Here is a 15,789-nt window from a genome sequence, read left to right on the forward strand (position 1 = left end):
ACAACTATTAACATCTAGAATGAAGAATAATAAGGCTCCGTGGTTTTTGCCCGTCGTGGTGATTGCCATTTCGTTAATTTCATGGCTTTTCCCCGAGAGGAGAATGTTGTCGTAGATTTGGCTGCAATGAGATTGCGCACACTTTTCCAGTTTTATCAGTTTTACCTGATAAGTCATTGACAAGCTGTCATGCGCACAGAAAAATTAAGCAATGTTGTCAGATGGAAAATATTTTCTCTTCTGTTATGTAAATCTGTAAGAAAAGAACAGCGGAATACCCGAACCAAGGGCCGAATAAAATTATTAGGATTGAGCTAATATAGAAAATACAGAGGAATTAACACATAAGGATAGAGAAGCTATATACTGCATTCGAAAAAAAGAAAGATCTCACACCAGTTCTTCCGAGAAATATTACAGAGGCTGCTTCAGTAAGTGATTGAAAGAGAAGTTGAGTTAAGTTATGATGGAGAAAAGTTACTATTTATAAATGAAGAAGCTAAGATTATCGTCCTAACTTGTGCGAGTAACATTAGGTACGAACAATGATAGCATTTACTGTGCATAGTCATAGTGTATGTAATAAAACTTGTAGATAGCTACATAATACTATTTGTAATTATATATTCTAACTAGATTTAGGAAGGTGATTTAAGATATATATTGACAGATGCCATATTATTAATAAGTAAATCCTGTAATTTTGCAAGGATTATATTGGAATGCAGTGTAATTAGTATGAGGAAGTAGTTTACTCACATCGTTGTATTATACTAATAATATTGTAATTTAAGTTTATTGTATCGCACATATTATTGTAACGAGTATCCTGTTATATGACCAGACGTTAACGACAGACCTCAATAAATTTACCAAAACAAAACTTTACGACAATGGAGAAAATTATTCACTTTTTCAATTTTCAATTTTTCCCTAAAACTTGGCTAGTAGTGGAAAGTATGTATACTATATTACTATTATTATTATTATTATTAACATTAAGAATGTCATCATAAATGTTTGCTTTGTTTTATTGGTTCCCACCTAGAATATGGGCTTCAGAACCCTCAGTAGCTCCTCGAACGAAAATAGGGCGGAAACATTTCACAAACATTACAATAATAATTCTATTCACTTGGTCCAGATATTTATCAGTAGACTTCGGATTTTAAGGCAAATGCCTATTTTGTTCCCTTTATAGGAAGTAAAAAATACTTCGGATCTTTACGAATCATGAGGAATTAAGCCTATTAAAACACTTTATAAGTGCCCTAAAAATGCCTAAAATGGAGTTTAGCGCCTATTTTGGCCGTTTTGGCCTAAAAATGCCTAAAACTGCAAAAAATACAAAATTCCTGTATTTTTTAAATAAACTTTTTTTTTAGTGTTGAGTGAAATTTAATTGACAAATCTGAAGGCAGAGTGAGTGTGTTTGTCGAGGCTAATTTTAGTCTAACTCGTATGAAGAAGTGAAACGCAGAGGGTGGTTGTATGTAAAAAATTGTTTCTAAAAGTTGAGCTATTTCTGCTCAAGGTCAAGCCCATTTGTGAAAGACAAAGACAAACCATCCCTTTGCATCCTGCAGACACTGTACTGAAAGATCTCTATCTCTTTCTGTCTGTCTCTCTTTCCCCAGGGGCAAAACCAAAGCTATTGCTAAGTGCATATCGCAGTAACCAATATTCCCCTCCCTGCCGTTCTGCATTCTTGGAACTATTCCACTTTTTCTCTTCTGTAGCGGCTCACTTCAGCTCTTCTGTGATCCGTTCAGCTCTCTGGAATTTGGACAATAGTTTACACACACACATTCACAAATCAACACACAGCTCTATTGAAGCAAGAATCTCTTCGGGTCTTCGCTTTCAATATTTGGGAAAAACCAAAGTCCACGAACAGAAACGATTCATGAAGTGACGCGGTTCAGTTGACTGGAGTATCCATCCATGTATCATTTTCGGGTCAGTGCAGTGATTTATCTTAAACACGTAGTTCAAGAACGATACATCGTCTCTACAACGCATGAACAATTGGACTCAACGGCTTACAGCCCAGTCACAGATCTTGAGGATTCTTAAAAAGAAGTTTTGTATCATACGCAACAATGCCAAAGGAGAAGTCTTCAAAAAGTACCTTGATTCGCCAGTGGTTGCAAGAATTTCCAGATCTAACATACGATGGAAGAATAATCTTTTGTCCATTGTGCAGCAAGCAGGTAAGAAAAGCTATTTTTATTTACAGAATTTATAAATTTAATTAAATCAATTGTACACCCCCCCCCTCCTTGTTTCTGTATAGCTAGCTAAAGTAAAACCTTTATCAATGGGAGGTTAACTATTTTAAGAGACAACGTTACTGAGCTGCTGAACTCGTGAAAATCTAATTTACATGGAATTTAGATCAGTTAAGAAAAAACATAAAAATAATCCTGTAACACAGGAAAATCTTTAAAATGTAAAGACTTCTAGCAGCCTGCTTAAATGAAATATATGAACGATGGTTTTGAAAGTGCTAATGGAAGAAAGTGTCTAGACTTACACATTCAACAGTTTTAGGGATTCTCGGGGATCTTGAGAAAAGCGGACATGGCATTCTCGGTTCTTTCCGAAGGACTTCCCCCCCCCCCGAAAAAAAGCGGTAAAGGTTAAAAACAATGTAAGTTAAAGTTGACATATTGTGTCAGTAACTCCAAAAGGGGTCCTCTTTTCGGAGAAAAATGTTTAATGCCAGCAATTACTCGACAGTTTCAGGAGCTTAAGAAAACATATTTTTGCTATCTCGTTTTTCAAAAGAAAAAAAAAATACGAAAGAAGTTAAGAAAGGCGGGATTCAATTTTTTTTAAATGCCAACAGTTCCAAAAGTTTGAAAGAAGAAATGTGCAATGCCAATATTGATTATCTTTAAAAAGTTAAGGAAACTGGATATATCCTTTCATCCCGAAAATATCTAAAAACGAGGATTTCAGTTTGAAAGAAAAACTAGAAATGTCAATATCTTGAAAAGCATAAAAGATAGGAAAAATGTTTAAAGGCCATTTTTTTTTTTTTTTTTTGTTATTTTTCTCGAAAAAGAAAGAAAAGATCTGTTAATAGTTAAATAACGGCGTTTGAGGTTCATAGATTGTCTCAGAACTTGTTTTACGAAGCAGAAACTTGTTTGTCTCTTTGTTTTTTTATTTATCAATTTTGCTCGAGGTGCTACTGTCTATTGTCTTAAGATGCTATTGATTTCCATCCATAGTTACAGACAAATAAATTCCACACAGGGGCAAGAAAAGAACAGTCTGACACTCGTCTAACAAGAATTACAATTGCGGATAATTTTATTTTAGGACAGATCTTAAGAAAGGAAGAATTTGTCTCTGATGTTCTCTCCCCAAAGCCAAAAAAAAAAAAAAAAAAGGAATTCTAATCGATTGCTCTCTCTCTCTCTCTCTCCTGATGAAGAATATCCATACACCTTTTGTCGCAGGGCCGCAAGAGACAACTAATTTCCAAAAAAAAAAATTAAAAAACGCCAATTTTATTTATTGTATCATGCTGATGTTCACGCTCAACTAAGGCATTGCTAATACTTTATTTTCGTTCTAACTTTGGTTTCTGTCAGTTGATAGTTGCAAAAATTTTGAATTTTTGAAATTTTAAAACGGCCCTTATTTTAAATTTTTGACAGGTCACTGATTTTCACACTGAAACATTTTAATCATATTTTGGGGAAAATTTGGTTCAAATCAGTTAAAAATTTTGTAAATTACAGTTTTAAAGAAAATTTTAAAGGGACGATATTTTGAAATTTTTCATGCAATTATTTTGGCATCCAAATCTCAAACAAAATATTGCCAAATTATGTTTTAATTTTTGCCAAGTTGGAGTGTGTCAGCATTCGAAATTAAATAAAATATAGTGCTTAAAATTAAATTAGTTACAGTGCTTAAAATTAAATATTATTTCTCAGATATTGATATACAATTTTATTGCTTCTGTCTGTAAATTGGGGATTATTCTGAAGTAAAATGCTCATCGATTAGTCTTTTATTTGATCTGTTCTGATTCGAAATGGGACTGGGGTATATTGGTCTTTAACGAGGTAGACCAACAAGTTTGCCTTTTTGTCAACTTTAAATCAATAATGTAACGTTCACCGATTAAAAAAAAAAAAAAAAAAAAGCACATTACGACCAGAAAGGCAAGCAAACAGTGATGGTAGTTGTCGCAATTAGTGCTCTCAATCGGGTCAGTTCGGGTCGACTTTTGGTTGGACACCCTCGAGTAACGGGTCGGGTCAGGTCAGCCTAACTCGGGTCACGGGTCGGGTAGCGTTAGACCAACTCAGTTCACCGGTCGAGTCGGGTCACCCGAGATAGTTTGACCCGACCCGACTGGTGAACTGAGTTGGTCTAACGATACCAGACTCGTGACCCGAGTTAGGCTGACCTGACCCGACCCGTTACTGAGGGTGTCCAACAATAAGCTGACCCGAACTGACCCGTTTGAAAATACTAGTCGCAATGTACACGAAGAAAATTAGAGAATTTGAAACCGAAATTAAAGTTAAAACGCCACCATTTTCACTAGTTTTGTAAGAAGCATTTGAAAATATATTTCTAAGCGTTTTTTTTTTTTTTTTTTTTTTTTAAGGTTTCTCAGGAAAAGAAGTGCCACTTAAAGCAACACATTGATGGTGCTGGACATCTTGCCAAATCTAAAGCGAAGAAACAACAGAAACAGACACAGTTAACTCAGCCTTTTGGATCTGGATCTGAATCTGGAACTGCGAACACATTTAATGCGGATCTTGCTAGAGCCCTTGTCGCTGCCAACATCCCATGGAACACACTTCAAAATGAAACATTCCGACAGTTTTTACAGAAGTGGTGCCAGCAATCGATACCGTGTGAGTCAACACTCAGGAAAACGTGTTTGGATTCTGAATACAACAATACACTTGATACAATCAGAAAGGATATTGGCGATTCCAGCATTTGGGTAGGCGTCGATGAGACTACTGATGCATGCAATAGATACATAGTGAATGTTGTTGTAGGAAAACTTGATGAAGATGGACCTTCAACTCCTCACTTGTTAAGTAGCAAGGAAATTAAGAAAGTGAGTGCCCAGACAATTGCTTACACCGTGAACAAAAGTTTGCAACTTCTGTATCCTAGTGGTGTGGATGATTCTAAAATTCTTCTTCTTTGCACAGATGCAGCTTCTTACATGATTGCTGCGTTTAAGAACCTAAAACCTTTCTACCCCAACCTCATCCATGTTACCTGTGTAGCACATGCTTTTCATAGAATTTCTGAAACAATCAGGAACGAATTTCCTCAAGTCAATGCCCTCATTTCTAACATGAAAAAAACTTTTTGCAAAGCCCCATCGAGAATCGCTGTCTTTAAAGAAAAACTGCCTGGCATTTCTCTTCCTCCACAACCTGTCCTAACGCGCTGGGGAACATGGCTTGAAGCAGCTTTGTATTACGCAGAGAACTTGGACGCTATTGCTGGTGTTGTTGGCGAACTTCCTGGTGTGGAAAACATTGCAAGTGTTTCAGTTTTGAAGGAACTTTTCAAAGATCCCATTCTCAAAAGAGATCTTGTATATATCAAGTCAAATTTTTCATTCTTACCTACGACGATCACTAAGTTGGAAGCTACGGGAAAGCCACTTAGTGAACAGGTGTCAGTAGTTAACGAAGCCGAAAAGAAAATCCAAAGTGCTACGGGGAAAGTTGGGGAAAAAGTGCAGTGTAAGTGGGAAAGTGTAGTGAAGAAGAATGAGGGATTTCTTGTGTTGGTTCGTATAGGGAAAGTTTTGATGGGAGAGGATGAAACCATCCCCGACGAAGTGGAAATGAAAAATGTATCGAAATTTAAGTATGCTCCTGTAACATCTGTCTCAGTGGAAAGATCGTTTTCGGCAGCAAAGATGATCCTTACAGACAAAAGAGAGAGATTGACAGTCGAAAACTTTGAGAAACTGTTGGTAATTTACTGTTTCCAAAATTACGAATGAGCAAGTTGTGTACTGAATGAATCACCTGATTCACTGAAAACAAAAGATGTTAATAAAAAGGGGTATGTAATAATTTATACTATTATTTTTAGAGCCTATTTTTAATTTTTAGCGCCTATTTTCCTATTTTTAGTACCTATTTTAGGCGCCTAAAATTAAACTTTTTGGTGCCTAAAATTCCGAAGTCTATTTATCAGGTAATCTCTTCTTTGTTGAAGATACAATCAGAAACAAAATTGAAATTAAGATCAATAGCGAAAGGATATACCAATACACAAGAAAAGGAAGATTTAAAGAAACATAACATTATATTGAAGCAGTATGAAATGCTTAACCCTTATAGATTCCGGCTTTTTAAGGTAAATTAGAGACTTTCAGTCAAGCGGCTACAGCATCATCCCTATTTATCATAGGATCATGGTTCATACCTCGTTTTCTTTTTACAATAGAGCAACCTTTCAAATGGTACCATTCACATCTCCTTATCATGTCCCTAAGGCGGGAAATTTTGAGAGATCGGGATTTTTCTTTGAAAATATTTTTTTTTAATTTTTGAGCCCTTCTGGACCCCCACTGTGTTAATGCAGAGATCTAAAACTCAACTGGAAAACACTAAGGGGTGTATTAAATGCCTGTACAAAATTTCAAGCTGTTATCTTGAACAGTCAGGGCGGGAAAAATATCAATAATCCCCACAATGCCCCAGATTACTGTAAAATACCTTGATCTCAGGCAGAACATTTCCTGAGTCATCCCTATATATCCTAGAATCATAGTTTGCCCTTTGTTATCTACAGAATAAAAATGCCTTTCAAACGGACCCTTCACATGCCTCCATCATGTATCTCAGGTGGAAAAATCGCGAAAAAAGGGATCTTTTAAACCACAAAATCCCTTTTATTTACATTTTTGCCCCTCTGGATCCACCTTGTGCTAACGCATAGATCTGAAAAAAATCTAATAAATAGTACTCGGTGGATTGAATGTTTGTACAAAATTTCAATCTTCTAGGTGCGAAAGCAAGCCCGCCAAAAAATAATGAAAATGGGCCTAACAAAAAAATTTAAAGTTATGATGTCATCACCTCCTATGTCTCGACGCAGGAAGGCGTGAAACCATACGTAACGTGTTCTACAGTGCCTCTAGACTTGAAAAAAAAAGTAAAAAGCTTTATTGGTTCTTTTTAATCGAATAATGAAGACGCTACTTTAGCACCTAAAAATAGGTACTAGAACTCCGAACGGATTTAGATTATGAGACAAGAAAAATTTTAACATTTGGATTGTAAATTTGGAGGTATCATGACTTCTTGTATCTACTGACCAAACTATATTATATATTTATTTTATTTCTCACCTAGCTCAATATAATATGAATTGTATTTCTAATTTCTGTTTCTATCCTAGTCTGAAGGAAAACCTTCTTTGCGCACAGATTATAAATCTAGCATTGTGGCAACGTTGGGCAAAAATCTGTGTTCAGAAAGACCAACAGAGATCTGTGCGCAATTCGGGATCTATAGTGTGCGCAATCATGTTGCTCCCGTAGATTTTGCCCAAAAAGAACTGGTTTTGCTCAAGGACATAATATCTATCACAGAAGAATGCATAGTTACACTTTCTAATATATAATGTTAATCTTTACTGCATTTAAATCTTGCCCTATTAATAGGGACCCAGACTTACTGTTTGAAATTAAACTACTGCAGTGAAACAAAAAATTATTACACACTGGAACTTTGAAAACAGCAAAATTTCGCCAATCTTTCTCACAGCACATAAGAACAGTAACTATGATGTATGTAAATATCGGGATAATTTATTTTAAAAAAAAAAGTGTTAGGACAATTATTAGGATACATGGTAGTAAACAAATACTTGGTTGTGATTGGCAAAAACTGAAATGTTAACAAACCCTTATCCCTGATTTGTCAAACACCTGTCTGTAATATTTAAAGGGAACTTCTACAATATTTTTAATTGATTTTATTAACTGTTTTCTAATAACTAACTAGGTAATTGCCAACAGTTACTCAAAGTTGAAATATTATATTCTTCCTTCTTTGCTAGTATGAAATTGAGATAGCTGTAGTTAAAAGTTATGTAATTAACTATCGAGCAATTTGCTAGTGTTAGAATTTGGCACAATATCACTCATTTTTATCATAGTTGTACACTGTTACGAGCAATTTTAGGAATTGTTTGTGTTAGTTCTGGGTCGGAATGTGCAAAACATTCACATGAATTAAAATTATATAGAATAATAATAAAAGGAGCTATCATGCATAAAAAGTATAACAGTAGCATTGAAACTGAAATGAAACAGAGAAGGACATCACACAATTCAACCAACAGGAAATAACCTACATAAATGCAGCAGCACCTATGATGATACTTGTTTTCCTCTCATCTCAAATATAATATGCATATCTAATATATATATATATATATATATATATATATATATATATATATATATATATAGGGTGTTTCAAAACAACACCAACAACCTTTGGGAGGTGATTCCTGATACCAAGATAAGACAAAAAGTATAGACCAACATGGGTGCACAAATGCTTCCTTTCAGAGTTAAAGGCCGACGAAAACATGAAAAAAATGAACTTTAAAGGTCCATACCTTCAAAACTTAGGAACTACCGTCCGTGGTAGGATCAAGATTTCACTTAGGAACTAATCTGTGCGCTATCCAAAAATCCATATTTCAGGATCTTGTGGTACTTCCACAACAATTTTTATAGAGGGAATTTAGCTACGGAATTACAATTTGTAGTGCCCACCAACTACCTCTATAAAAATTGTTGCGGAAGTACCTCAGGATTCTGAAACACGGATATTTGGATAGGGCACATATTAGTTCCTAAGTGAAGTCTTGTCCCGAACTAGGGTAAGCCCAATATTTTTGGAGCTATAGACCTTTAAAGTTTTTTTTTCATGTTTTCGGCAGCCTATAACTCCGAAAGAAAGCATTTCTGCACCCAGGTTGGTCTATACTTTTTGTCTTATCTTGGTGTCAGGAATCAACTCGTGTATGTATATATATATAGGTTAAAATATATGCACACTTTTTTTTTATCGATTATGGTGTGTCGTTTTGTTTCAATTGAAGATGAGGGCAAAGCAATTTCAAAAACCTTTCGAATTTGTTTATCTTTTTCTTTTTCACGATTCAGATAAAGTCAACGAGTTCTTCAACCTTAGACTCGTGTCATAACTTTCGGGGAATAGCCACGAAAATAGACTCATTGCGGTCAAAAGCCACGAAACAAATTTAAGAAAGGCAGAAATCAGTATAGGTATCTTGTAGGTTATCTATAAATATAGTTAACCATATATATATTAGGCCCTATGCATTTTCTTAGACACCACAAAGTTTCCAGCCAGTTCCCATAGCAAGCGAACTAAAAGTTTGCAAAATTTTACTGTTGCAGGTTCAAATGACGCCTATAGTATGGGTATTATGAATTGTTCTTTCATATTTATTCCATTATCATCATTTATTTTCTATCATCTACTTTAGCATAGAGGGCAGAAATGTATGGTGTAAAACTCAAAAGTATATAAATATAGTTTTTTTTAATCCTATAATTTTAGCCCCGTTTAAATATTCGTTAAAAGACCAAAGACTAGTTGTTTTCTTAACCGAATACGCTATTAGAAAGCCTTCGATTTGCTGGTAGTTGATGTAAGCACCTATTTAGAATATTTTATTTTCGTGAGCCTTGTGTCCATTGCTTACGTTTCATATTGCAAATCTTACATAGAAATGTAATAATAATAATAATAATAATAATAATAATAATAATAATAATAATAATAATAATAATAATAATAATAATAATAATAATAATAATAATAATAATAATAATAAACGCTTTTTTATGCAAGTGTAAAACTAATGTGGTATTGTATGTGAGAAAGATATCTTGAAACTAAAATGAATCATATCATATGTCAAAAATATCATAAATAATATTATTCTTTACTTTTTTTTAGAAAATCACATCCTGGTACACTTTTTTTTATTTTAAAATATGCCAGTGGCGTATTTACGATTTTGTTTCCGGGGGTGGGTTTGCTAACTTTATTCCTAGAAATGTGAAAATTCTGCAAGATATTTCATTTTCTTTAAAATGGCAAATAAAATTTCGGGGGAGGGGGCTTTTAAGCCCGGAAGCCCCACTTAAATACGCCACTAAAATCTAATCTACTTACAAGGTATAACATGTATTGAGTATAATTTCGGTAAACAGCAAAAAGAAACAAGTTTAAACCAATGTGGAAAGTAAATCGAATTTTAAAATAATTTATAATTTAACAGGATTTATCAATTTATTTATTTATGATTGAAACTTCAAACAAATTCCAAATAAATGTTTTAATACCTTAATAAATAAACTTTAAGGAAATTGTGTTAAATTGTAATATAATTAATAGGTTTAATCAGATTTAAATAATATTTAGAATTAAATGTCTTTAATACAGTGGTGTTATGTAGTATGATTCCTAAGGGTAATTTTTATTTTGATCGAATTCCAGAATCTACTAGCCTACAAATTCACCTGACTATTTTGACCATTACATTCGTCAGAAACTGACGCTTAAAACTAATAAATATGAATTGACGATATTTTAAGTTTTATCCTCATTAGGCAAAACCTTTACATCATTGGAAAAATAAATAAAAGAGACTCTTTTAGAGTTTTATTGAAGTTTTCAAAGTGTTCAAGTTCAAAGTGTCAAAGTACCAACCTTCATAAACCCAATCTGGAACTCCATTATATATAGCTCCTGGTATTCCAGTATCCGTAACAGTGTACTGAAGGCTACTACTAGCCGAAGGTTTATAGAAGATGTTGTTCTTATACACGAAGACCAAAGCATTTCCGGTTGGAGACCAAACAACCAGCTGCATATTTCTTCCACCATCTTCCGCTATTAATGGAGTCAGTAACCTGTAAGAGAAATCAGTCAATAGTATGAGTTCACAACAGAGATTCAAAAATTAATTTTGATTTAAAACTACTCGCTGAGCAAAACAATACGTTTCATCGTAAAAAAGAATATTAACGTGTAACAGTTTCGTCAACTGTTCACTTTGGCTTCATCAGACACTATGAACACAGGTAGTAACAAATTTAATATACTACGTATAAGAGACAACGAAAAAATCCACGAATCATGGTTGGTTACTCAAAGATATCCTGTGCTGTTGTACCTTTGAGTAACCTATCAGAATTCGTTGATTATTTTTGTTGTATCTTATATATTAAATGTCATTGCCTGTGTATTCATAATGTCTGATGAAACCAAAACTGTTACGTTAATAATTTTTACAATAAAACGTATTATTTTGCTCAGTGAATAGTTTAAAAAAAATTTACGTCTACTAAAAGCAAAGCTTGGACAATGGAAAACAATACAAATTAATGATTAAGTAGACCAATTGGTTTTCTGGTCATTTTTTTTTTCAGAATATTTAAACCAAAACTCTGTATTAGGCAGAAACTAATGGCAAAAATGTACGGTTATTATATACAGAAATGTGACTTTCAACGCGATAACCGCATCTATAGATCAGTGTTTATGTGGAATAATAGTAAGGTATGTATTTTCTAAATAGAATTGTTTTGTTCACCCAACTTCTTTCGTTGCTTTGTTTGCTTTCATTCTCTTAAAGTAAAATATATATATAAAAAAACTAGTACTATTTTCTTGACGTGCCTCATATTAAATTAAAAGGTATTAATTTAGTCTCCTTCCAATCTTTTTGGAATGTATGATCCCCAACATTCATCTTCTTAGTCCCTAAATATCTAGCTATCCACACACACACACACACACACACACACACATATATATATATATATATATATATATATATATATATATATATATATATATATATATATAGTATAAAAGTGTATAATCAGGGGATACTTGTACCTTAAGTTTCTTTCAGTTCAGAGATTAAGCTTATTGTACGGCAGTCACTTATGGTAACTTATAATTAAATTAATAGGATGACATTTGCGAACAGATACACGAACGTCTCAAAGTTGTCCAAAACCTCTCTTCAGAATATTTGGACTAATCCCATACTTGCTACACTGTAAGTTAACTTCTTCCCGAAAGGCTATCTAATATAGTAAAGAACATTGAGAGGAAACTTAAGAAGAAAAATAAACGAAAAGTTATGATCCTTTCCGTTGGTATTGTTCCAATTCTGACTATATTAAAAAAACTCACAAAATTATAATGTGAGCAGGAAAGTTTCTGTTATGATGAAAGTTATACATTATAACTTGCTCTGATATGAACGAACTACGTATATCCATATTGAAAGAGTATAGACTCAGTGTTTGACGTATTTGAAGGACTTTACATAATTTATGACAAAGAGTCACTGTTTTAGACTTTTCTTCAATTTTTTATTACATGATGGTATAAAGTTTTCTGTAAGTTTTTCAATTTCTTTCCCCCTTCAATGTCTTTTTCTTCCTTAATCATGTGAGATAGCTATGGTATTTTGTTGTTTCTTCTTGCTTTCTGATGCTGTACGACAATCATATTGTTCTTATTAGGATGAAATTGATAATGAAGTGTATCTTCATATAAAGGTCTTCATTACGACAACTAGCAAGACGACAGAGTACATAATATGCTTAAATGAAATATAATCAAAAGTACGACAGAGTACATAATATGCTGAAATGAAATATAATTCAAAGTATGACAGAGTACATAATATGCTTAAATGAAAGATAATTCAAAGCACATAATATGCTTAAATGAAATTAAATTCAAAGTACGACATAGTACATAATATGCTTAAATGAAAGATAATTCAAAGTACGACAGAGTACATAATAATATTAAATGAAGTATAATTCAAAGTACGACAGAGTACATAATATGCTTAAATGAAATATAATCCAAAGAACGACAGAGTACATAATGTGCTTAAATGAAAGATAACACAGGTCTGCAAAAATTTTTTAAAAAATGCTAAGTTGTTTCGATTTAGTTAACGGATTCGTATGTGTTGGGGTGCGCTGAATTCACGAATGCAACTGTTTTGTTCTGGGACGTCTGGGTTTCGAACAAACGGGTGGTCATTGTTGAATAAAAATATGTGAATTACAGAAGCACCACTAACAGCGTAACACAAATTAATGTACAGAAACATGCACACGCATGAAGACAAAAAAAAAAAAAGTAATACCACCCTCAATCAGACTGCTTGTGAAATCGTCTTTTTTTTAGAAGTCAAACTTCGTTTGGAGCTTGTGCTTTTGTAGGTGGCTGCCGAAAGATCCCTAAACAACATCCAGCAGTAGTCTGTCATCATCGTAACACTACAGTTCCCCTGATACCGTCGTTCCATTTCTTTGATATATTGATGGAAACGCTCTCCCTGCTCTTCACTCACTGCTCCCACATTGTCAGGAACGTAGCCAAGGTGGGAGTTAAGAAAATGGAGCAACCAAGCTTTCGGAACGCGTGCAACATTTTTTCCACCATTTTCTTGTACTGTGGGTCCTTTTGGTTTCCCAAAAACGTTTTGGTGACCTCAGTAAAGGCAACCCACGCCTCTTTTTGAGTTGGAGTCATTGAACTGATGAAGTATTTGTCGGATCTGAGTTTTCTAATATCAGAGCCAACAAAAACCCGCGTACTCGTAGTATTTGAGCAACAAACAGTGTAACCAGAACTACTTACCAACGTTTTACAAATCTAACCGTAAGATGTAATCTTACTAAATTCGTTTTATGAACAGATTTATTGTTTTTAGTTTTTATTTGTAATCTCGTACTCTCATTCATGACACATTACGATATGTGTCAGTGATCTTCATCCGGACTAATATACATGCATTTTCATGTTTCGGGGAGCACAAATACATTTAATCTTCCATGTTCATTTTTATTTTCGTGTGATGCATTTGCAACTACCTGTTTGACCACGTTACGTTTCGATTGTGCAAAACCTTGACGTCCCGGGAAGAAACGGGGATCATTTTCAATTTCGGTACACCCAGAAGCGTAAAAATCAGCTAAACTTATGCGAACAGTTTTTTGGTTGCAGACCTGTGTAATTAAAAGTACGACAGAGTACATAATAATAGCTTAAATGAAATATAATCCAAAGTACGACAGAGTACATAATATGCTTAAATGAAATATAATTCAAAGTACGACAGAGTACGTAATATGCTTACATAAAATATAATCCAAAGTACGACAGAGTACTTAATAAATTGCAATCCAAAGTTATCATTAACCCTTGCACTGTAATAATTTCTGTTTAGCTAAAAATATTGACCAACGTAAATGAGACACAGTATACATATATATAAGTTTATATATCTCATCAAGCTGAACAGAATGACAAGCTTGAAAGTAAATTCTGATGCATATACAAAGAAGTTTCAAATTCGGAAATTTAGTAAAGACATATGCTCTCGACTATTATAGACTTATGCTAAGAAACATATCACAAGTGTTCTATGTATGAGCAGCTCGCGTAACACAGCATACATTAAGTCGATATTCTATCTCCTGTGAAAACCTTTGTAGCATCTTGCAGTCAACATCAAGAAATTCATTTCATGCTCGCTGCTGACTCTTAGCGATAGAAAATGGAAAACACTGTGTGGAAACAATTTTGAAAGTTAACGTCTCGAAGCACATTGTTTCACAGTAACATGTTTATTAATTTCACAGAATAAATTTCGGAAATCGTATCCATCATTTTGACTTGCCCTGTAGTTTTGAGAAAATAAAACACGAACTCTTATAGTACTAAAAATATAGCTGTGTTGTTCGCTGCCAATAATCATAGTTTGGAACAACTTGAACTATTTATTTATTTATTTATTTATTTATTTATTATTTATTTATCATGTATTTATTTACCATTTATTTATTTATTTATGTACTGTACATGGAAAATAAAGTATAATGTTAAGTAGTAGATTGTATCAATTGTTGCTTTGTCATCTCTCTTCAAATTTTGGTACCTATTATTTAATGGAGCAACCCTTCCCAAAACAACAACAACAACAACAAAATAGAATTAAAGAGACAATAATGAAGCAAAAAAAATCTTTAGAAATATGGAAAAGGGAAAGCATTTTTAATTAAAGAAGAATATCACTTAATGTGGAAAGGAAGCAATTTTACTGAGTCACAAATTATCTTAAAAAGGGAAACCAAACATTGTGAAAAAAAACTGAGTCTAAAATATTCTTTAGAAAGAAAGGAAATAATAATAAAGACGAAAGAAACAAAAACAAATTAAAGTAGAAAAATGATGGCCAAAACGTTTAGCAATTTTTAAACACATAAAGTAGTTAAATACTGAAACACGTATGAAGAATTCTCAAAGAAAAAAATCCAAATCTGACCAGTATAAAAATCTTGTGTTACAGTTTTAGCAATAGAGTTTTGGTCTCGATTTTTACATAAATTTATTTACCAGACCCAAAACTAGAATAAGCGGCATGTTCGAACGATAATACGAAAGAAGAAAGAATGGTGATCGTTAAAATAAAAAGAAAGAAAGAATCGAATTTAAGATGTCAACAGATATACACTTTTTTTTGCACTCCTACATCCCGAAAATTTATTTTTTAATATCTGCCTGCTCCTTCATTTCAGTGCACGATATGTACACTAGCCAAGAGGTCATATCATTCAAAGTATCCACACTAAATTTTATAAACTTAATAATTTCTATACTATTATTTAGAAAGGCT

General features: G+C 33.4%; 2 protein-coding genes across 3 annotated transcripts in view; one reads left to right on the forward strand and one right to left on the reverse strand.

Moving 5' to 3' along the window:
• LOC145674435 (venom dipeptidyl peptidase 4-like) overlaps nucleotides 1-15,789 on the reverse strand; it is a 306,212-nt gene that overhangs the window by 79,744 nt on the left and 210,679 nt on the right. For both annotated transcript variants that reach the window (XM_081744492.1, XM_081744501.1), the window contains exon 6: nucleotides 10,782-10,984. In XM_081744492.1, coding sequence (XP_081600618.1) covers nucleotides 10,782-10,984 — 203 coding nt within the window. The remainder of the gene's footprint in view (nucleotides 1-10,781; nucleotides 10,985-15,789) is intronic.
• On the forward strand, nucleotides 2,013-8,142 carry LOC145678919 (uncharacterized). Its single transcript, XM_081749527.1, has 3 exons — nucleotides 2,013-2,213; nucleotides 4,637-5,104; nucleotides 8,083-8,142. Exons 1-3 carry the CDS (start codon nucleotides 2,103-2,105, stop codon nucleotides 8,140-8,142), a joined length of 639 nt encoding a protein of 212 aa, XP_081605653.1. The 5' UTR covers nucleotides 2,013-2,102.

The sequence above is a fragment of the Thermobia domestica genome, chromosome 2 (assembly GCF_964235325.1).
Source record: "Thermobia domestica chromosome 2, izTheDome1.hap1.1, whole genome shotgun sequence".
Classification (NCBI taxonomy): Eukaryota; Metazoa; Arthropoda; class Insecta; order Zygentoma; family Lepismatidae; genus Thermobia; species Thermobia domestica.

Bases quoted from the DNA above. Each gene is read 5' to 3' on its own strand.
- LOC145678919 (XM_081749527.1), top strand. From the start codon at position 2,103: ATGCCAAAGGAGAAGTCTTCAAAAAGTACCTTGATTCGCCAGTGGTTG. The intron at 2,214-4,636 runs GTAAGAAAAGCT...TTTTTTTTTAAG, and splicing joins GTCCATTGTGCAGCAAGCAG to GTTTCTCAGGAAAAGAAGTG. The intron at 5,105-8,082 runs GTGAGTGCCCAG...CTTCTTTGCTAG, and splicing joins GTAGCAAGGAAATTAAGAAA to TATGAAATTGAGATAGCTGT.